At 35.6% G+C, this 22,739-nt stretch overlaps 1 protein-coding gene across 1 annotated transcript; it reads left to right on the top strand.

Moving 5' to 3' along the window:
• The first annotated feature begins 6,186 nt into the window (after positions 1 to 6,186).
• LOC120328146 (pre-mRNA-processing factor 6-like) lies at positions 6,187 to 22,567 on the top strand. The gene is made up of 19 exons (XM_039394558.2): positions 6,187 to 6,364; positions 7,788 to 7,953; positions 9,192 to 9,404; positions 10,422 to 10,576; positions 11,295 to 11,454; positions 11,830 to 12,008; positions 12,333 to 12,405; positions 13,187 to 13,349; positions 13,877 to 14,043; positions 14,699 to 14,853; positions 16,553 to 16,635; positions 17,305 to 17,428; positions 17,881 to 18,048; positions 18,519 to 18,675; positions 19,361 to 19,522; positions 20,160 to 20,296; positions 20,821 to 21,027; positions 21,519 to 21,645; positions 22,040 to 22,567. Exons 1-19 carry the CDS (start codon positions 6,267 to 6,269, stop codon positions 22,190 to 22,192), a joined length of 2,847 nt encoding a protein of 948 aa, XP_039250492.1. The 5' UTR covers positions 6,187 to 6,266; the 3' UTR covers positions 22,193 to 22,567.
• Positions 22,568 to 22,739: the final 172 nt, after the last annotated feature.

The raw sequence follows: 22,739 nt of genomic DNA, 5'->3' as shown, positions 1-22,739 counted from the left end.
CGCTAGGTGGCTCAAACCAAAAGCGCTATTTTCTCACCACTGGTCGCTCGTGTTCGTTGATTTTACCAAAAAATTGGCGCTCCCGTAGTGTGTGAACCAAGATAGCGGACACCGGAACATAGTATGTGTACCACGTTAAGTTTAGGTCATAATTTTATTTCAATTTTTCTTATTTTAGTTCTATTACGAGTTCGGGGACTAGCCAAGTGACTCCCGTAGTATTTGTACCTGAAATTATAGCCTAACCTTAACCTGTTCTACATAATTAAACCGTTTTTTTTGTGTGTAGTGCAGTGATTTGGATAAACTGCCTCACGTAGTCCAGTAGTTCTACGTGTTGTCACCCTATGTTTTGTCAGTTTATCCAATCTTCTGTGTCTTTTTTTTTTTGTAGGTTTTGGATAATACTAATTTTATAATATTACAAACACAATAAGCAGAAATAGTACAAGGATTATTGTATATGAATTTACTAGTTAATTGAAAAAAATGTACCAGGAATTGAAAAATCACAATGAAAGATGGAGATTCAGCACATAGAATAAAACACCATGAAATAAAATTTAGAAAAGCATAGTCTAAATTCGAACGTAACACGATAAGATAAATAAAGAGACCAAACATTAATTCAACATACAAAATATTCAAGTACAAAATATGTCTTAATTGGGAAAGTAATTTAACTCTATTCCAAGATCCCGACTACGGTGTTTCAATTGCTTAAAATTCGACTCGGCACCAGCAAGTTTAAAATTGAGAACCCAGTTCAAACAGTTATTCTATTAAAGACTCTACTATGGCAACCATAATCGGAATGCTCCTGCAGTCAAACTTTGTGCTGCCCGGGGTGAGTTTCTGATAATGATGCCCCTTAAACCTAACTTCAAAAATAATTTGGGGATAAACAAATTATTATAGATGTTGTTATACAATATCCATGATAGTAAATGAATTAAAGGCCAAGTAAGAGTAAAACGTTTGTATTATTATTATTATTTAAATTATCAAACTAAGCAACAAACTCATCCCTACAACGCGCTGCCCGGGGTGGCTGCCTCGGTTTAAGTTATGATACTTTATTTAATTATCGAAGAACGGATTAGCATGAGAAATTTGAACCATGTTGAGGTCTAAGTATTGTGTAGAGAAAGAGAGTGAGTAAGAAAACTTCCTCTAAATATAACAAAATACTTTTCACGTTTTCTACAGTGTCCACACGCCTCAAACCAACTCATCTCTTTGAATCCGTGGCCAAGCCGTCTTTACACACCTCAGACTGATATGTTTGTTTGAATTCGTATTGAGTCCACTCGTCCGTGGAAGAATAGTTAACTTGGTAGGCACGTCACCATCACCAATCTTACTTTGTTTCTTTGGGAAGAAAACGCTCACTATTTTCCACCTGTCGTTGAATGTCATTAATACGCAAATAACATTGATAAAACTTACTACGTCTGCTCCTGTCGCACTAATTGAAAGAGGAAAGGACCCTGGAATCAAACGGATAAATACTGCAAGGAATAGGATGTCAGAGACAACAGCAATGCATGTCCAGGTTAACATACGCCGAAATATTTTTTGTATATTGCTAGACTTCGAAGTTTCTGCATTGCACAAAAGTTTTCTCCACTTTGACCCACTATATCTTGATTTGAATTCCATTGTGTTCTTCACAATTGGGTAGGCGAGCAGGCCAAGAAGGATGAATTGGGCTAGAAACATTGGGAGGTACAATATAGTATACAAGGGTCTAATTTTGTTTTTAATATATACACAACCCTGAGATACTCGCTCGTAACGATCAAATACAATGAAAATATTTATAACTAGAATCAAATGCGCAGAAAGCATCGCAAATATTCCCCAACTCAAGAAATTAATGAATTTTCCTGTAGTGAGACTTTTTTTATAAATTATTCTTTGTCTCACCCATAAGAAGGAATAAGTAAGATATGTAATGATCACGTAATAAATCTTTGCCACACCATTGACCGTATAACATAAAAAGAAAGTGTTTGCTCCCCGGAGTGCCTGGATGTAAACTAGTCCGATCAGAAATTTTGGAAGGAGGACGCCTTGAACAATTGTAAAAAGAATGTGCAAAACTCTACCACTGAAAAATGTTGTCGTTTCGCCGTTTTTCTTCCATTTTCCATTCTGAATACAGTAGAAAATGAAACTCGCTAACATCCAGCAGGATAGTAAAAAGAGAATTGCTTCAACTGCATGTAATAACGCCAGTATTACACTAATCACAGAGGCGTCCGAATCTCCATCGTTGAAGTTGAATGTTTGATTCGAAGCGATAGTTGAATTCACTTCTATAAAAGTGTAGTTAGTAGCAGATTCATTGGAATTACGACTGCCATTGCTTAGCACCTCTGTAGATTTGCTTCCAAAATTCATTTTGTTTTTATACTTTTTAATCAAACGAAGAACATATAAATACCTAATTCAAAGACGTACAAGTAGTACAAAATTTTTACTAGAATTGAAGTTTCATACGATGACTGATGAAAGTGCCAGAACATGAACGACAAGGCAATATATATGTGATGAAACACATGCGTAAGATGCGTTAATTATTGTTATTATGTAATAATGCATTCGTAACATCCTATTTAATCAGTATTTGTTAGCGTTACGTACAGAAATTTTGTTTTTGGACACGTAGTGGACATAACGATCGTTTCAATATTATGTTGTTGTTGTTGTTCTTGTTCTTTGACACGTTTTTAAAAAGTCGCTTTTCTCTTCGAATACTAGACCAATTGCTTTGAAATTTTCAGTGGTTAAAGATTAATTTTTTCGCTAGAAGGCTATTACTTTTGTTTATTCTTAAATTTTATATGAATCCTATGAGATATGATATTTCATACAAAATTTCGCGGTATTTATTACTCATGGGAACACTGTTTTACACTTATTTCAAGCGGTTTCGCGATCGATTGTCTTGCTCAGTACTACAGCTACTGTAGGTCGGTACTGGTAAGTTGCCATACAGGTACCGTAACGCAGTGAAATTGACTTATTCCTTCCGCAGTATTACTAATGCTGCAATGCAAGTTTTATAGCCTATCGTATGCGGAACGGAATATCAGACCTACAGGTTCGGTACCGGTACTGGTAGCTCAGTACGTAAGTACGATACTGGTACTGGTACCGGTGTCTTACCACAATGAAATTACCGTAACTTATTCTTTCACGGTCCTACCAGTGCAGTAATGCAAGCGTTGTAGCCTACTATATTTGTTTATTTTGATGAGAGTCTACTGGAAACAACATAAAATTTGAAAGGGAAGAATTGTTCTGTGATCAAATATCTGTCCTAAAGTGTAAACAACATAAAATTTGCAAGGGAACAACTGTTCTGTGATCAATTACGGTACCGTATATGGCCTACAGTGTACAGGTAAGATGCTGGCTGACTGCTAACCGGTACTGGTAGCTCAGTACGTAAGTACGATACTGGTACTGGTGCCGGTACCGGTGTCTTACCACAATGAAATTACCGTAACTTATTCTTTCACGGTCCTACCAGTGCAGTAATGCAAGCGTTGTAGCACTTGTAGCCTACTATATTTGTTTATTTTGATGAGAGTCTACTGGAAACAACATAAAATTTGAAAGGGAAGAATTGTTCTGTGATCAATTATCTGTCCTAAAGTGTAAACAACATAAAATTTGCAAGGGAACAACTGTTCTGTGATCAATTACCGTATATGGCCTACAGTGTACAGGTAAGATGCTGCCTGACTGCTAACTCAGTACCGCTTGACACGTTTTTAAAAAGTCGCTTTTCTCTTCGAATACTGGACCAATTGCTTTGAAATTTTTAGTGGTTAAAGATAAAAATTTTCTCCAGAAGGCTATTACTTTTTTTCGCTATGACGTCATCAAAATTATGTGACTCTACGTGTCCATATATTTGAGCATAGCTCTCTTGTTAAATATTCGAAGATGCTTTTATTCTATTATTAATGACTGTTTCTCACATGTTTTAAGGATTACTAATTACTTATTTAAGCTGAAATCTTCTTGTCGGTTTATTGGACACGAAATGGACCTATAGATCGTTTTGTTATTATGTTGTTGTTGATTATCATGTTGTTAGTATTTTTTTCTTTTTTTTGCTGTCAAAATCGCTTTCTATTTAACTGTTGGACCAAATGCTTTAAAATTTTCAAAGATTGTATTTTGCACTAGAAGGCTATTTTTTTTAATTTATTTCAATATTTTTGTGGGCTCTATGGGATTTGTTTTTTGGCGCTCTAGAAGTATGTGCACCAAGATGGCGAACAACAACATGATAACCCCAACCTGGTACACAATATACTATGGTCAGGTTGTGCGCCATCCTGTGCACCCAATTCGGGAGCACCGGTTTCTGTGTGCGATTTCGTCATCGAAAATTGCTCACCTTGTGGCAGTTTGCGGTACGTGTTGAACTTCGTGTCGATATATTTGAGCATTGTTCTCTTGTTAATAATATTGATCGAATACTTTACAATTCAGCCACCAAGATTTCAGTTGTACAATTTTGATATGTCCGTTTTCCTTTCTAATGCATTACATAAAAATTGATGCATAAGCCTTGCAGATAAAAACATAATTTGACATTATTTGATTCAAGCCGGAAAAGAAATCAGTGATTCGAAAGTCCGGTGAGGAATAGAGAATCTCGCACATAACTATCTCCCGTGGGATTTGACCCTGTGAACCTACGCAGGATAATCAGAGGTGCAGTGGCGATCGTTTATCTAACGCTTAGCACGATGCGCCCACCGCCGAGTCACGGGAATATGTAATTCCATTCAACACTCAAAGAAAGGCATGGTAGCTGACGTTTGGGGCAAGTCACATATCGCATTTGACAGAGAATTTTCGTTACTTATACAGTAATAATATTCGATAACAGAATCTTTGTATTATTCAGTTTAATATTGATATCACTGTTGTAATAATGTTATGCTATTTAATTAACATATTCATATGTTACCTAGCAAATCATTCAGCGTTCTATTCTTTGAAATTTTGTTGATTTGCTTTCATATTATTAGAAACAAATGTTTTTACGACACCTGTGGGCTCGTTGATACCGTAATGATTTGAGCGTTTCCATCGCCTGATCTGTTAAGCCGAAAAATATTGGATTTCAATTATCGCAACTAAAATTTCGGCGGCTGAATGGTAATGCTGTTGAGCAATATTGCTAGTTAGGATAGGATTTGCACATTTATCTCGGAGAAGATGAAAGCCGATTAGACGGCTTAATCATATGGCGAACCGGTTACACCCTAAAGCGGTGAGGAGTCTAGCAATCCTCTCGCACATAATCAACCCCGCATGGGACTCGAACCTTGCGAACCAACGCAGGGTAATCGGAGATGCGGTGACGAGCGTATTCGTAACGCGAAATATTTTTATTTCCACAAAACAATGTTAAAAAGGACAACAGTACAGATTATGTAGACAATATGAAATTATAAAATAAAGACAGAAAATGAGACGGCTGTTAAAATAAATTTTTTTTACTATTCGACAATTTACATCAGATTTATTGTATAGTTCAGAGGGCATGTGTAAATAGTTAAGAGGACATGTGTAATGCTTAGCACGATGCGCGTCACACCGACGATTTAGCAAGATTAGGAGTTTTTATTGTAAATAAATAATTAGTAATCCATAATACATGTGGGAAACAATCATCAATATTAGAATGGAAACATCTTCGAATATTTCAGAAGAAAATCACTGTATTTAATTTATCTGTTCCTGCTTATAACCACCACTTTCTTGTCGAAAATAAAATTCCGAGAACGATACCATTCGCAATTCCGAACAAATCATCTTTCATTTTAGTAATGTAAAGTCGATGATCGAAGCAGCACACCTTATAATTATATTGTCATAACTCCACATTTTTTTTGTTTTTTCAATGTATTTATACCGTTATATTCTGATATTACCATCAATGCGAACATTAAACAAAATCATTCCTCAAACCGCCTTGTGGTTGGAAAAGTTCGTGGGGCGATAGTATAGGTTCAAAGGTTGGAGTGCTCAAAAGAGAATTCTGAGGGGTGCACTGCGACCTGTGTGCAAGATGTCTCAATTCCGTTTGTCATTGGAATTTATTTGGCACAAAAAAGAAAGATTACTCAACAAAGGCAAACGGCAGAATTTAAGTATTTAATTTTTTTGTTACTTCCAGAAATTTAGATAGAACAGATACTGCACCTAATAGGTTCAATTCTAATAATTGAATGGCTGAGTTAACTGGCGTTGTACAAACACAGAAAAAAAAGAAACCTTGGTTGGGGCAACCAGCTCCCCCCGGATATGTCCCTGGCCTCGGGCGTGGGTATGTTTTTAATTTAATTGCATTGACATCAGTTTGTTTTAATGATTGAATGATTCGTCATGTATGTGTGTTTCAATAGTTCACAGTTTAACCAATATATCCAATGGTTTTATTGTCTGTATTGGGGTCTCTCTCCTATCGGGATCGTTGCGACGACTGGACGAGAAAACAAGAGCAATGGCTGTTCGATTTCGGGTTCTCGTCTGCGTGTCTTGGATGACAGTTCGCATAATTTGAAGGGCTCTATTACGTCACTGTGACTTCGTAGTGACGTAATTTTTAGCTGGTGTGGTCAGGCCTGTATTGCGTACCGTCAGACCGTAGAACTTGCTAACACCATTTTGAAAAACTATGCAAACTTAAAACTATGCTTTGAAAAAACAAGAACGAATTTGCTGATTATCTTGACACTCCAAGGACGGGTTCGCACGAGCCCCCTGAATTCCACCACTGATTAAACAGTCAGTTATACAGTTACACTACAACTACTGGACTATAATCAGCCCGACGAAATCTTTTTTTTTACATCATGATAAATATTGTTTACTGTTTTGTTTTGTTTTTATGTCAGAGTACCGAAATAAATGATTGATTGATTACTCTTATTTACAAAATCTATATTCAATTTTTCAACTTCTATAAAGTTATTAAAATGGTGTGGCAAACAATTCCCTGTTTTTTATTACAATTCTTGTTTTGGGTCCTGTATAGTTTAATAGTGCAAATATGTCTAGTAGGCATGGCTCAACAGTTTTCGCATATGTCATTTCTAACCCCCACCTAACTATGTCATCCTGAGTGACATCACTATGATGGCACAGTGACGTAATAAGGCCCGCCGAAATATTCGGGCAGCTGTCCAGAATGTGCTGGGGATCACCCAAAATCGAGAGGGTTACGTCATATACGTTCCCTCCTTTTCTCGTCAAAAATCCTCATATGAGAGAGATTGATAGGGTTAATGAGTTTGTTATCACCTGGCGCTGACGCCATTTTGAGCGATGGTACATACAATTTTGCAAGCTGTATGACATGAATGTAATGTTGTAGTGACATAATTTATGGATGGTGTAGTCAGGTTGGGGTTAGGAATAGGATTGACATGAGCAAAAATCATTATGCTACGCCCACTGGAAGTACTTGAGGTACGAAACTACACAAGACCCGATGTAAAATATCTGCAGATTACATGGCCTGCGTACTCCTGTCACACACAATATCTTTTCAAGGATAATGATAATTTCATTCAAGGCTTAAGCGGAAATGTACAAAATAATTTATTTGGAATTGGTTAACTTCCGTGATATAAAATATTTAATTTTGGGAACATTTGGATTCCCATTTTCAATTTTTTTACTTTTTATCTTCAACATTGATAAAAAAAAGATGAATTATTTTCACAACTTTTATATCATATTTTCAGAGCTACAGGTTTCACTACGAGATCTGATATTGGTCCAGCTAGAGATGTTAGCGATCCAACAGATGACCGCCATGCCCCTCCTGGCCAGCGAACATTCGGAGATCAAATGAAAGCAAAGAAACCAGAGGATGAAGAAGAAGATCTCAATGACTCAAATTATGATGAGGTAGCAATTGAAATAATTGCTTTCTTTTTGGCACTCCCTATGTGAACCAAGATGGCGTACACTATAACGTAATATGTGTACCAGGTTAGGGTTGTGCCATAATTTCAAGTCCAAATACTACGGTAGTCACTTGGCTGGTCACCGAAATCATAATAGAATTCAAATAAGGAAAATTGGCATAAAATTATTGCCTAACCCTAACTTGTTCAGGTGTCCACCATCTTGGTTCACATACTACGGTAGCACCTTCTTTTTTTTCAAATGTTTACCTGAGATACAAACTCAAAATGCACTGGTCGTTTATGGCTTTCTCCGCTATCAAATAAATGGCTAACTATTCCCATATTAGACATGGACTGGTAGCTTGACGAGAGGATGTGATCTGACACATGGTTGAGCTGTCTTATCAACTATATTCTTTCCTGAAATAAATATGAAAAATCCATTTATCGCTATATGACGCATTATGGCGTGCTAAGCATTAGGTTTACGCTCGCCACTGCACCTCTGATAACCTTGCGTGGGTTCGTAGGTACGAATCCCATGCCATGCGGGTTGATTATGTGTGAGAAGGATTGCTGGCTTCCTTCCGAACATGGACTGGTAACCGGACGAGAGGCTGTGGTATGCCATATGATTAGTCTGTCTTATGGCTTCCCTATTCCTCGGGATATATATGTACTGTAAGTCCTATTCTATAAGTATTGTTGCAGTTGAAACTTTTACAGACTAACAAAATCCATTTCTAGAAAATAAGACATAAACTAGTTTGAATTTACTACGATGATATATGTAGACGTTATCACTTTTACATATTATGCTATGATGAAGTTTTTGTTTGTATGGAAATTCAAAACGTCTGCAAATTGCATGTTTTATTGACACCTTGAACGTTTTATATAAGTTTATTTCGACTCCTTAATCAGCATAACAATAAAATGATTGATAAAAACAAATAAAAAAAATGATTGTGGAATCAGGAGAGCGAACAAAACCTTAGATAAGGTTTAAAACATACAAAATATAAGATGGAAGGTTTTGCCAAGAAGAATTGGTATGTGTTCACCCACCTAAAATTATTAAACTATTTCACACACGCACCCACCACACACACAGAGAACCACAGAGGAATTATTTAAGTAAAAAAGAAAACGCGACCTAACTTGTCCTAATATATTTTATGTAACGAGTAACGACTCTATTATACTCCTGTTTCTAAAACACAATCTGTATTTCAGTTTACTGGATATGGAGGAAATTTATTTGCATCTGCTCCTTACGAGAAAGACGATGAGGAAGCAGATGCTGTTTATGATCATCTCGATCGGAGAATGGACGAAAGAAGGAAGGAATATAGAGAGGAAAGGGAACGAGAAGAACTGGAAAAATTTCGTGAAGAAAGACCAAAAATTCAACAAATGTTCTCAGACTTGAAAAGAAAACTTGGAGTGGTAGGATCTCAAAAATTCATTCTTTTAAAAACCATACATGAGTGGCTTAGATTGACTAAGAGTTTTTGGGTCTAGTGTAGTTCGTACCTGAAGGACTTCTAGTGGGCGTAGCATAACAATTTCTTCATTATGTTAATCCTAACCCCCACCTGACTATGTCATCCGAAAATTACATCATCACGACGGTGGGGGTTAGGATTGAGATGTGCAAAAATCTTTATGCTTCGCCCACTAGAAGAACTTGAGGTACAAAACTACACGAGACCCGAATTTTTGATAGTTATATCACAGTAAAAATAAAATACACCGGCAGATAGAATTAGGGCGCTGGAGCCAAGCTTACCATAATAGACGAGCTGAAGCTACCAGAAATTATTCAATTGATTCCAAGTTTAAAATAGTTAAAAAGTGTGTGCAAAAATCGTTATGCTACGCCCACTAGAAGAACTTGGGGTACAAAACTACACGAGACCCGAATTTTTAATAGTCATATCACAGTAAAAATGAAATACACCAGCAGATAGTGTTGGGGAGCTGGAACCAAGCATACCATAATAGACGAGCTGAAGCTACCAGAAATTATTCAATTAATTCCAAGTTTAAAAATAGTTAAAAAGTGTGTGAATCAGAGATTTCGCCTGTTACTTTAGATGAGGTCATTTGTGAAACTTGCAATTAAAGTACAATATGGAGTGAAATTTTATTTCCTGTTTGGGAAGCAGAACTATTAGTATGTCATAGTAGAATTTTTGGCGCTCTCGTAGTATGTACAACAAGATGGCGGACACCTGAACATAGTATGTGTACCAGGTTAGGGTTATTTTAGTTCCTTATGTAAGTTCTATTATTATGACTCTCGTAGTATTTGTACCTGAAATTTATGGCCTAACCCTAACCTGATACACATACCACGTTCCGGTGTCCGCCATTTTGCTGCACATATCACAGGAGTACCCAATTTTAAGGTATTAGTTCTCTTAAATCTGTAATCCACAATTCTCTTGTCATTTTTTTTAGATCTCATCAGAGGAATGGGATTTGATTCCAGAAGTTGGAGATGCAAGAAACAAAAAACAAAGAAATCCAAGAATGGACAAAGTAACTCCTGTGCCTGATAGCTTCTTGTCCAGAGGTCTAGCTCAGAATGGAACTGTCAACTCTGTTGATGCCAGGTTGATATTTCATATTTTTGCATTGAGCTTTGTGTAGGGGATCATTAGGCGCTCCAGAAATGTGTGTACCCATATGTAGGTAACTTGTTTCGTTTGCCTATTTTACATCAAATTGTGTAAAGGGACTGATTACTATGGGCATGGGGTATATTCACTTGTCTAACATAAACAGTCCCCGAACTCGTAATAGAACTAAAATCAGGAAAATCGTAATAAAATTATGGCCTAACCTGGAACACATGCTACGGGAGTACCGATCATTCTATGATATAGAATTAAACGTTTATGATCCATGACTTTTTTCCAAAGACACCGACCCAACACATGAGTGTTTTCATCGGTTATTTTTTGTGTCATGTTTATTAATAAAAAACTCCAACATACAGAAATAAAAATGAAAATTCATTGCAGCCAAGGAATGTGGATGGTGTTAAATGTGGGTCAAAAACAGTTATTTATAATTGATCAATCAAATATATATATACATAATGGGACCTCCTGAAGTATGCACACCAAGATGGCGTACAACCTGAACTTGGGTTGTGTACCCGGTCAGGGTTCAGGTTATGCGACATATTGGTGCGCATACTTCAGGAGTCCCATCTTTTATTTTGTGACGATGAAACGTTCTTCAATTTGAAATCCTTGTTAATTGCCATTTTTTCTTCCTAATCCTTAATTTGTCCTTCCTATTCATGATGTAATATAAACTCTGCAGACAACAGCAATTTGGTGGCATCAACACTCCATTTCCAGGTGGCCTGAATACACCGTTCCCTGGCACAGCTACACCGGGTTGGGCAACTCCAGCTGGAGAACTGGACATGAGAAAGATTGGACAGGCTAGGAATACTTTGATGGACATGAGACTGAGCCAGGTTGGTTGGGGTTATGTTCTTAGATTTCCTAAAATTGTATTATAGTTGCAAATTTGCCAGTGACTCGCATATGAAGTGTTTTCTCTTGTATTTTGAACAAAGCTCTTAAACAACATCCTCGCAGACGGTGTTTTGCAAACAGGGTCCTAGAGGGCCACATAGCGATTCTTTGGGGTGCATAGGCGAAAGCCTTCACTGGGTATTATTTGCACTACTTTAATTCAAACTGGCTGTAATTTGTTTAATTCTTCGCCCGTAATAATGTATTTTCTTACTTCCGTTTGTTAGCTTTTCATTACAAAATGTGGAAAATAAAATAATTGATGAAAATTGTTAAACACAATAACATAGCAAACGCTTCCTTTTTTTTATCAGGTTTCTGATTCCGTCAGTGGACAAACCGTTGTTGATCCGAAAGGTTATTTAACGGATTTACAATCAATGTTACCACAATATGGAGGCGACATTGCCGACATAAAGAAAGCAAGATTGCTGTTGAAGTCAGTGAGAGAAACAAACCCAAAACATCCTCCTGCTTGGATTGCTTCTGCAAGGTAGGCCCTGGGATATCTGGAAGAAAGTTTTTGGTGCGGATTGTTATTTAAAATATTGTTGGGATCACTTTTATTTGTCGCTGATTATTATTGGTATTTTAGAATCGGCCAGCTTTTGCTGACAATTGGATTATTGTCTCATAAAATGTTTATAAATACACAGAATTATGTCATTATTGGTCAACTGACCTCTGTGAGAACACCTTTACTATCAGTGAATTTAATATATTGAAAAGTTCATTCATTGTGTTGTAACGCCTAACTCAAGCTGGTCTTCCCTTTTATTTTGACTGTTTTTCTAAATTATAGAAACATTATTTTTAGATTAGAAGAAGTTACTGGCAAACTACTTCAAGCTCGTAATATTATTATGAAGGGAACCGAAATGTGTCCTAAGGTTTGTATCTTTGTTTTCAATTCCATTAATTTGACAACCATTTTGAAATTGAAGTTTTTATAATTTTTTGAACAGCCTTGATTTTATATAGATTTATGCCAATGATATCACAACGAGAATATCGGTCAGAGACCGAAGACTTATCGATCGAAAGTTAGGGGATTCCCAAAAACAGCACTCTTACTCCATAGTGACACCTTGTGTCCCATCACTAATTAATTAATACCTCGCTAATTATACCACATAATTTGCCAAAAATCAATAGGCTTTTGGTCCGAGATATGATGAATGCACATGCAAAATCTGGAGCAGATTCAATTTCGCTTTCGTGAGATACCGCATGCATCTAACAGAAATACACACAGACAGACAGACAAATACCTATCAGCATACTTACTGATTAAAATCGATAAGTAATGAAAGAATGTTTAACAGTCATCACCCAAACACATGTACATATTATTAAAACAGTCAACTTAGTATAAATGAATACTGTAGTTTGTAAACGCCCATAACTTTAGCCAAATTTGCTCTGATGGCCCAACTATAGAACTGAGCATCCAACTCAAGTAAGTACTTGTTCACTTCACCTTCACAGCTGTTTGGCCATGATCAGTCAATTGTAACTGATGACATCACTTATCACGCTAAACCATCCAGAGAAACATTAGTTGCCAGAAAAATAATAAAAATACACATAACAGCAATATCCCTTATACTTCTACCTTAATTGTCTGTCCGATGTTTTTTATTACTTTATTATTAACAATATTCTTCCCAGAGTGAAGATGTCTGGTTAGAGGCAGCGAGACTACAGCCTGCTGAAACAGCCAAAGCAGTTTGTGCGAGTGCTATCAGGCATATTTCAACATCAGTGAGAATCTGGATCAGAGCTGCAACTCTGGAGACTGATCTTAAAGCAAAGAAAAGAGTTTATCGAAAAGGTGAATTTGAGAAACAAATAGTTTTGATAAACTTTTGCTTCATGTAATATAGAATTGTTAGGAGTAACTGGACTTGTTGCAATCTAACATCTGATTTAACCAACGCAGTCTGATTTTCTGATCATCAAGTCATATGTGCAAAAAAGGGTTATTATTTGGATGTACTTTGTACAACTCTACAACATTTTTTCAAAAATTAATTCAAATACCGGTATGTCAAAATCTAGAGACCTAATTGTGTTTATAAATAATAATAACATATGGAAACAAGTTGATTGTGGTAACAAATTAGTATTCTTACTTAGAAAATAACACAGTTGGCTTTTTATTCGTAATGAAGATTTTGATATTAGAAGTTTGTTGGTGCTATTGTAATTCGTGTTCTGGACTTACATGATAGAAAGCATTGATTTGCCATACAATAGCCAACTTTTCTCTTCCCCATTCCCAAGCTAAATATAAAATATTCTTCCCATATCTCCAGTTTCTACTCGAATTCAGTAACAATTTTTTTTTCTATATTTCAGCCTTAGAACATGTCCCGAATTCAGTTCGATTATGGAAAGCATCAGTGGAATTGGAAGATCCAGATGATGCAAGAATCATGCTCTCTCGATCTGTTGAATGTTGTCCACTGAGTACTGAACTCTGGCTTGCTCTTGCGAAATTAGAGTCCTACACAAATGCCAGAAAGGTACAAAAATGTTTTCAACAATGAGCTTTTTCAAGTTATTTCAATTTGTTTCATTGTTTTCCACTAAGTTAAGTCAAATGGTAGCAGAGAGATATAAAATATTTTAAACGAAGAGTTTTTGATTTTGTTTTTGACTGTTTTGTTCATCTGGTCTGACAAGGTTCTGTACTAGCCATCGTCAAGAATTAGTGAGTTTCTCAAATATTCCAGCTTATAGGCTGAGTGAGTGAGTAGTTCAACTCTAGTGAACAAACGTCGGTTGGTCAAATATCAAATCTGAAGTCTCTGACATACAATGGCTGCAATATTGAGCATTGTTCATTTGTTGGGAATATATTATATTCCGCTAATATATTTGAATCATTTTTATTATGTGACACATATTGTATTTGGAAAGAACATCTAATGCAGTGGTTCTTAAACTTTTTAAGTTGTGTCCCCTTTTTAAAATTTGTCATGTCTCATGCACCATCTCAAAAATAACTATCTAAAAATAAGCTACAAATAACAGATACCAAATACCAGTAAGGCGAAAGTATGTTTTATTCAGAAAACACGTTAAAAATACATGGATGTAACATAAATATCCAAAATAAAGAAAGTTGAAGAAATACTTCGAAATTGTTGTTGTGACCACTCTTATCTTCTTTTATAGGTTTTAAACAAAGCTAGAGAACATATTCCCACAGATAGACAGATATGGATTACGGCTGCTAAATTAGAGGAAGCAAATAATAATTTGAAAATGGTCGATAAGATTATTGAACGTTCAATCACTTCACTAAAAGCCAACATGGTGGACGTTAACAAGTAAGTGTTAAATGTCTTTCCCTCTGAACGGTGCACTGTATAAGCAATTGCTGATATATAAGAATTAATGGCCCATCGGTGTGGAACAGGAATACGCTTGCCACCGCACCTCTGATTACTCTGCGTGGTTCAGGTTTGAATCCAATACGCGGTAGATTATGTGAGACAGGATAGCTGGACTTCTTGCTAGGGATGGGCAATATAGAATACCGAATCCGGAGGATTCGAATCCAACAGGATGCGATAACAGGATTCGGTTTCCGCCGAGCGTTTTTCTCGTGTGGAAATCTCTCTCGTTTAAATAGACGTGCGTCTGCTCGGAAAGAACCCGTAGAATCGGTAAACTTCAAACACTGTAATCTCAATCGGCGTATTCTGGACAGGAAGTCGGCGAAGTACATCGCATGGCGAAGACTCGTCATTGCACCATTTTTTGCAACGATTGCAACAATCTTCAATTGTTTACAGGCGTGCCTTGCTTCATTTTACATTATTGTAAATGATTTTCTGCGACCGGCGAATTTTCCCCAGAAAATGACGCATATAAACCAAAAGCCAGGCGTGAAATGTTATGACATTACTTGCGATTAATTTAAATCAAATATTATTTAGAAATAATTTTATTACTTTTATTACACCAGTTTCCGAAATACAAAGTTATATCGCAAAACACGACGATCTGTCGCATTTAAAATTCACTCTCAAAAGATTACATATCTTTCGGTCCGTTTCTATCGTTCGTTTAAGATAGACGCACGTTTGATCGAATGTCTGTAGTAATTTTATTTGCCGATAAATTTAAAAAAATGATGCCACATCTGGCGAAAATAGATACGTATTGAGTTTGAGTAGGGCCAAGTCTGGGTAGATAATGATATGTAACGATATTAATAGAAAATTCGTCGTTAGATGATATTAACTAATAACTAACTACGAAATCGCGTTTACGGGAACCTTGTTTTTGCATGTCTTGATCGCACAGAATAAAAAGTTGATTTTAATTGATAGTGGTCAAATTTAATATTTTACACCGGTCGCATAGGTTGCAGTTGCCACACGCTGGTCCTGCATCTAATTCATTTTCAGCGGGTGTGTTTTAGTACACTCGGCCTTCTAACATTAATACTGATTTAATGCCGTTTCTATCTATTTTTGTATTTAACCGATTACTATTAAAGTGTTTGAAGCGTGTCTTAATTTAGCATATCAGTATTTAGAGATTACATACATTTGGAACAATTGAAAGCAAAAATATTGTAATATTCTTAGATTTCATTGTCCTGGGAAGTGCCTGTTTAGTATCAAATCCAATCCAATGTTAAGGACATTTCCAAATAAATAATACATTTATAGTAATACATTTATAATTTTTTGACATCTAAATCCTGCAATCAGGAAAATTCCCACTATTTGTATAAGTATGAAAATAGAATAGGATTCGGTATTCTGGATTCGATTTAACTATTCTAGAATATTCTAGAATAGTAAATTATTCAACATTGCCCATCCCTACTTCTTGCTGCCGAAGGATGGTGTCTAAACACCAGGCCTACCTCGCAATCACCTGAACTTGTTTTGGCTGATTTATTGCATACATTGCCTAGAATCCATTTGTGTAAACGCAGGGCTGTGAGTGAAGGTGCTGAGCACACTAGCGTGATTGAGTTTGTTGAGTTTTATAACCTTGTTTCTTGTACAGAGAACAATGGATGAAAGATGCAGAAGAAGCGGAAAAAGCTGGAAGTATCCACACTTGTCAGAGTATTGTTAAACATGTCATAGGTAGGATTGCACATGTAACTTCAATAGTGTAGCAGACTCTATTATTACTATACCAGACCTTAACCTGAATAGACTAAACTTAAAAAAAATGACAAAAATGTGTATTTTTGATTTTTAAACTTCTTATTGAAAAATTTGTTAAATATTGTTTCAAAGTGTGATTAGATACCTGCTTGAAGTATCCTTTTTCTGAAATTTGAAATTTTATCATTTTGTCTTGAATCCTTAAATTTTGATGTAAATATAGTATCAGCTGATTTCAGTTGTTTTTTGTATTCCTAGGACTATGATGACTATATTTTTGCTTATTTTCTAATTTTCTAGCATTTGCTTCTAATGACAGGATATTCTTTATTGAGGATTTCTAGATTTCTTTCTGTTGCTTTTTTTGACTGCATTTCTCAGTTGTTAGAATCACCCTGCATTGCTGTTAATTAAAGTTATATGTTCTTCATCATGATTGTCATAACTATAGATACTCTTGAACACTCACAAACTCACTCATTCACTAAATGCACTTTCTTTAGATTTAAAGTTTATTCTTGATAGACAAATCCTCGGATACACATTTGAAAATTTGTCCATATGCTATTTACTATCTGCAGGTTTCTTCTTACTTTGGATATGTTTTATTATGTCATTACCAGTGAAGTACACTTTTATTTTCAGGAATTGGTGTTGAAGATGAAGACAGAAAACATACATGGATGGATGATGCAGAAGGTTGTATTTCTCACGGTGCTTATGAATGTGCAAGAGCCATCTATGCCCATGCTCTCAATACTTTACCAGGGTGAGTTTGTGTCACATTGTCCGTATTTCCTTCTGTAATTGGGAATGTGTTATTTTGTTAAACTGTTTTCCACCATCTATGTTTTCCACTATCTGGTCTTCAGTATATCCTAGGATTTTCATCAGACCAGAATGCAAATATGTTTGTTACTTGTTATTTTTGCAGCTTTTAGTTTTAAATTTGTTCGAATTTTTTGAGAAACATTGGTCTCCAAAATTCCCTATTCATAGAGTTGAGCTTTACTTGAATTTTCTTATTAAATATTTATTATCATTTGTGTTTTCATAGTATACAGAACACGAGCATGTGATAGGTCAGATTTAAGTTGCGAGCCATAGTTTGATCTGGTGATGAGCCATTTGTGGTGATATTTTCATGAAATTATATCTGGCTGGTTTACGATAATCTGATATTGTTCTAAAATCACTGATATTTTTGTCTTTCATTCTTAGTAAGAAAAGTATCTGGCTTCGTGCAGCTTACTTGGAAAAAAACCATGGAACAAGAGAAACATTGGAAAGTCTATTGCAGCGTGCTGTGGCTCATTGCCCGAAAGCTGAGGTTCTTTGGTTGATGGGAGCAAAGTCAAAATGGATGGCGGGAGATGTTTCTGCTGCAAGGTAGTAGTATATTAGTTTATGAAATTTTAGATGTCACAAGATTCCAGTTCAAAAAAATACTTTTCACATATCGTTAGATAACAGTGACTGCTTGAAATATTGTTCTTTTCAGCATTTAATATTTGATGCTTAAGATAAAATAAATTAAAAAATAAATACATCTTGTCATACTTTTGTGATCGTTAATGACAAAAGTTGTTTATACCATATAAAGTGTCCATAAAGGCTTAAAATATTTTCAAATTGCAAAGGGAATTTATCGATACTGTACATTATTTTGGCCCTCACAGATGTATTCAATGAACTAAAAATACTTGAACAATTACTGATTAAAAAATTATTATATTAATAAGTTACAAAATATATTTTACTGTTGAATTGTGGCACTGTTGTTTGAGACTTCTGAAATTCATCAAAAGTTGAACAAACCAAATTCGAATTCTTTATTGAAATTTTATTTAATATTTCAGATCGATTCTTGCTTTGGCTTTTCAAGCAAATCCTAACTCCGAGGACATCTGGTTGGCTGCAGTCAAGTTAGAATCGGAGAATAATGAACACGACAGAGCGAGGAAACTGTTGGCAAAAGCGAGAACTAATGCTTGTACTGCAAGAGTCATGATGAAGGTATATTTCAACTGATATTTTGCTATTCGACTTCATTAGAATATAATAACAGGAAGACACCTCGATACTGGATGTTAATATCTTAATACTAGTCAATATTTCTTTATGTTACATATTTTAGTTGTAGGTTTTGGTTTTTCTTTACATACCTTTATTTCCAACATAGGAACTTTCTATCTAGATTTATTAGAACATAATTATTTTTCATTGGACTTCATATTTGGGGTTTATTTGTTTCTATAAAATTCCTATCTTGCTAGTATTATGGATGGATCCACACTTTTAATAATTAAGGTTTGACAATACCTTGCGTTAACATTCTGACGTGACTTCACAAACTAATGCTTACTCTGCTCATTCAATTTGCTGTGTTGTCTTGTGCTTACTTTTGGGCGATCCAGCAAGTTTGTGTACCAATAGGCAGATAACTAATTTTGTTCGCCTACTTCACATCAAGTTAAGTAAATGGACTGAAGCCGATGGGCAGGGGGGATAGACACTTGGCTAACACAGACAGCCCCAGAACTCGAAATAGAATTAAAATGAGGAACATTGGAATAAAAGTATGGCCTGACCCTAACCCGGTACATGAACAACGGCAGTACTTAATTTTGTGCCAGCCTTCTACGAAAAGGTGATAATTTATCATTTATAATATCATTAAAGATATTGTTTCTTGTGACAGTCTGTAAAGCTGGAATGGTGTCTCAATCGAATGAATGAAGCAAGAGATCTTCTTGGTGAAGCCACAAAAAAATATCCGGATTTTGCTAAACTAGCAATGATGAGAGGACAGATTGAAGAACAAATCGGAAATATTCAGGCAGCCAGGGAGGCTTACAATGAGGTGAACTTTCAGTAGTCATAGTACCGTACATTGGAAATCTTATCTGTGTAAAATTACTTGGAAAATGTGCTTCAGACTGTAGTTCTGCATGGTTAACTGCATGGAAGAGTAAAATAGTTGTTTCAGAATGTTATAAAAACTATTCGCTGTTCACAATCAGTTTGGTGGTGTGGTGCGTCGTTTTAGGCGTTAGGAATATGCTTGCCATTGCACCTGGATCACCCTCTGTGAGTTCACAGGTTCAAGTCCCATGCGAGGATAGTTATGTTCTATAATATGTATAAATATTTTTATATTTAACCCTCTATTCATCTGTTGATATAGTTTTTTATGGATTACGGAATTGGCCTTGACGTATTTATTGTTTTTTTTCAAAATGACATATATGTTACTGTATAAATATAGTTCAACTTTTTGGTATTATTTTCTTGTTAGACTTGCTTATGGGGGCCTCTGCTCGATAACCAAATTTGGTTTCTTGCGGCTTCCCTCACCCTGAAATGCTTTTTAATTATTTATTGCAATTTGTATATCAAGAGTGCTTTTAGTATGGTAAGAAAATTAACTACTGATTACTGGTTTGATAAAGGATATCTACTTCCTGAAAAGATTGTAATTTCATTCTTTCTATATTCAGGGTCTTATCAAATGTCCACAGGCAATCCCATTATGGAGACTTCTCAGCACATTAGAACAAAATCACGGAACAATAACAAAAGCAAGAGCTGTTCTTGAAAAATCAAGATTGAAGAATCCAAAATGTCCTGAACTATGGTAAATATTTGTTAGGCGACTTTTTCACATACTTTTCACTGTGAACAGGGCTTTGTGTGAGCAGTCAATGATATGTGAAGTGCTATTATCATATGTGGGAAGGCCAGAAATCCTTTCTGTTCTGTTGCCTACTCACCCATATATCGAAATTAATGTCTCAAAATTGTCTTTGAAGAATTCAAAATGGGCCAGAGAGGCCAAGAACTATCATTTCACTACATATCATTCGATCGGAGGTTGGTGATTAGGTAATAATTATTTGTGAGATTATTGTGGTGATCTGTGCAAGATCGGTGTCATAAGGTGGTCCTCGTAATTTCTGGTTGGTTAGGGTTTCCTCCACCGTCAATCAAGTCCATGCATCTAAAACAAATAGCTGTTCAACAATTCTCATACATGACACGGACATGCAATCTTTCTGCTGTCCCAGAATAAATATGAAAATCTCTTCTTATTCCAACCATTAAAGTCTATGTCTTACTACACTATCTAACATCATGTTAATTGATACCGTTTATATTTAGGTTAGCTTCAATAAGACTGGAATGGAAAGCCAATATCAAGAATATCGCTGGTAATTTAATGGCTCGGGCACTGCAGGAATGTCCGACGTCAGGTTTATTATGGGCAGAAGCAATATTTATGGAGGCAAGACCACAAAGAAAAACGAAATCAGTCGATGCATTGAAGAAATGTGAACATGATCCTCATGTTTTACTGGCTGTGGCGAGGTAAATAAATTTATCCGTTTTTTTAAACAAATTGAGGATCACAGTGAAGTGTGAAGTAGGAGCTGCTTATTCACATATTAGAATCGTTAGTGAAAGCCTTTTTTCACTTGAAATTCAAATTATTGTATTACTTAATTACTCATTATTTGTATGTACACAAATTTTTCATGCTATAACTCTGAACAAAGCTCTGGACAAGGTCTACTAAAATTTCGAATAAATGTGATATTTTGAACCCAAGTACAGACTTTGGTATGTAGATAGCTTTTCTGGCTATCTGGCACTGTGTGTGATACAAACTATTTAATTTGTTGTTCCTGTTAATTTGTTGTAAGTATTTTAAACAACCTATTTTATTGTTCTTTCCTTACACATGGTCTATTTTCCCTTGGTTTAATATTGAATGGCATTATGCAGGTAGGTAGCACAAAATATGCATAGCAATGAGAGTTTGCACATACTGAAACGAAACTTCTTTTCTTTGATTCCAGGTTATTTTGGAGCGAAAGAAAATTGTCTAAGTCCAGGGAATGGTTTCTACGTACTGTTAAAATTGATCCTGATTACGGGGACGCTTGGGCTTTCTTTTATAGATTTGAACTCAATCATGGAACACAGGTATGTATAGACGTTTTTATTGCCTTGTTTGTAGTTCAGTCTTCTTTTCCCCTAAGTATAGTGTTAGAAATGGTACTACTCATGTGGTTTGCGTCAATGCATATGAACAGTTTGGAAAAATTTATTTAAAATTCCAATAGTATCAGTACGTTCATTCAATTGAGAATAATTCTGTGATAGGCGAGAACTTTTTTACTCAAAGAATATTACTATTGAAAAATTTGTTTTCCTAATTTTTCTCGGCTACTTTCTAAGACCCTAGCATTAGTAGAATTATTACTGGATATTTTGTATTTTCAATATTTGATTTAGTTCACCTCACTCCTGACGCTTTTGGTCAAAATTATTAATTTTTCTCTTTTGACTGGGTGTTACCTTGCATTTTACTTCACAGGACCAACAGGAAGAAGTCATGAAACGATGTATAAATGCTGAACCAAGACACGGCGAATTATGGCAGAATGTTTCAAAAGACATTGTTAATTGGAAACTTAAAACCAAAGAACTCTTACCTCTTATCAGTTCTAAAGTTTCAATTGCGTTTTGATTCAAAGTTCAACGTTGTCTATGCAGACAAATTTTCTAATGTTTGAAAAAAGCTGCGAAATGAAATCCCTGTTGACTTTCTCGCCTCTGCGTAATCTTTGATATAAGAATGATTACACCTGAAAAGAGATCGCTGCAACCGATTTATGAGACTGTCTCGGCACGGATATACTCTTTGTGTTCATTTTGATATCATTGCTATGACATTGGGAAATTGTAGAGTCTTATATTATTGGACCAAAAAAAACTGTTCAAAAAACCAGAACCTGCCGTTTCCTATAATTTTGTGCTATGTTAGACTTGTAACATTGTTGTTGGTCTTATATATGCGATGACACTCCTTTGGTAGTAAAATAAACTTCACTTGCGAATGTCATATGTAACACTTTTACCTGCCAGCGACATTGCACATGGTGGCTCGGCCTATCTTCTTGGACAGGGTGTGACAGGATTTTTTTATGTTCATTTATTCTTGAGAAGACGAAACGTGTAATATTCTGGACAACAGGTATTTTACCAGATTACCTGTTCAAGTATTTAATGGGTAG

This window comes from Styela clava, chromosome 7, assembly GCF_964204865.1.
Source record: "Styela clava chromosome 7, kaStyClav1.hap1.2, whole genome shotgun sequence".
Taxonomy (NCBI): domain Eukaryota; kingdom Metazoa; phylum Chordata; class Ascidiacea; order Stolidobranchia; family Styelidae; genus Styela; species Styela clava.
The sequence above is the reverse complement of the archived record's forward strand: the minus strand, read 5'-3'. Positions and strand labels throughout refer to the sequence as shown.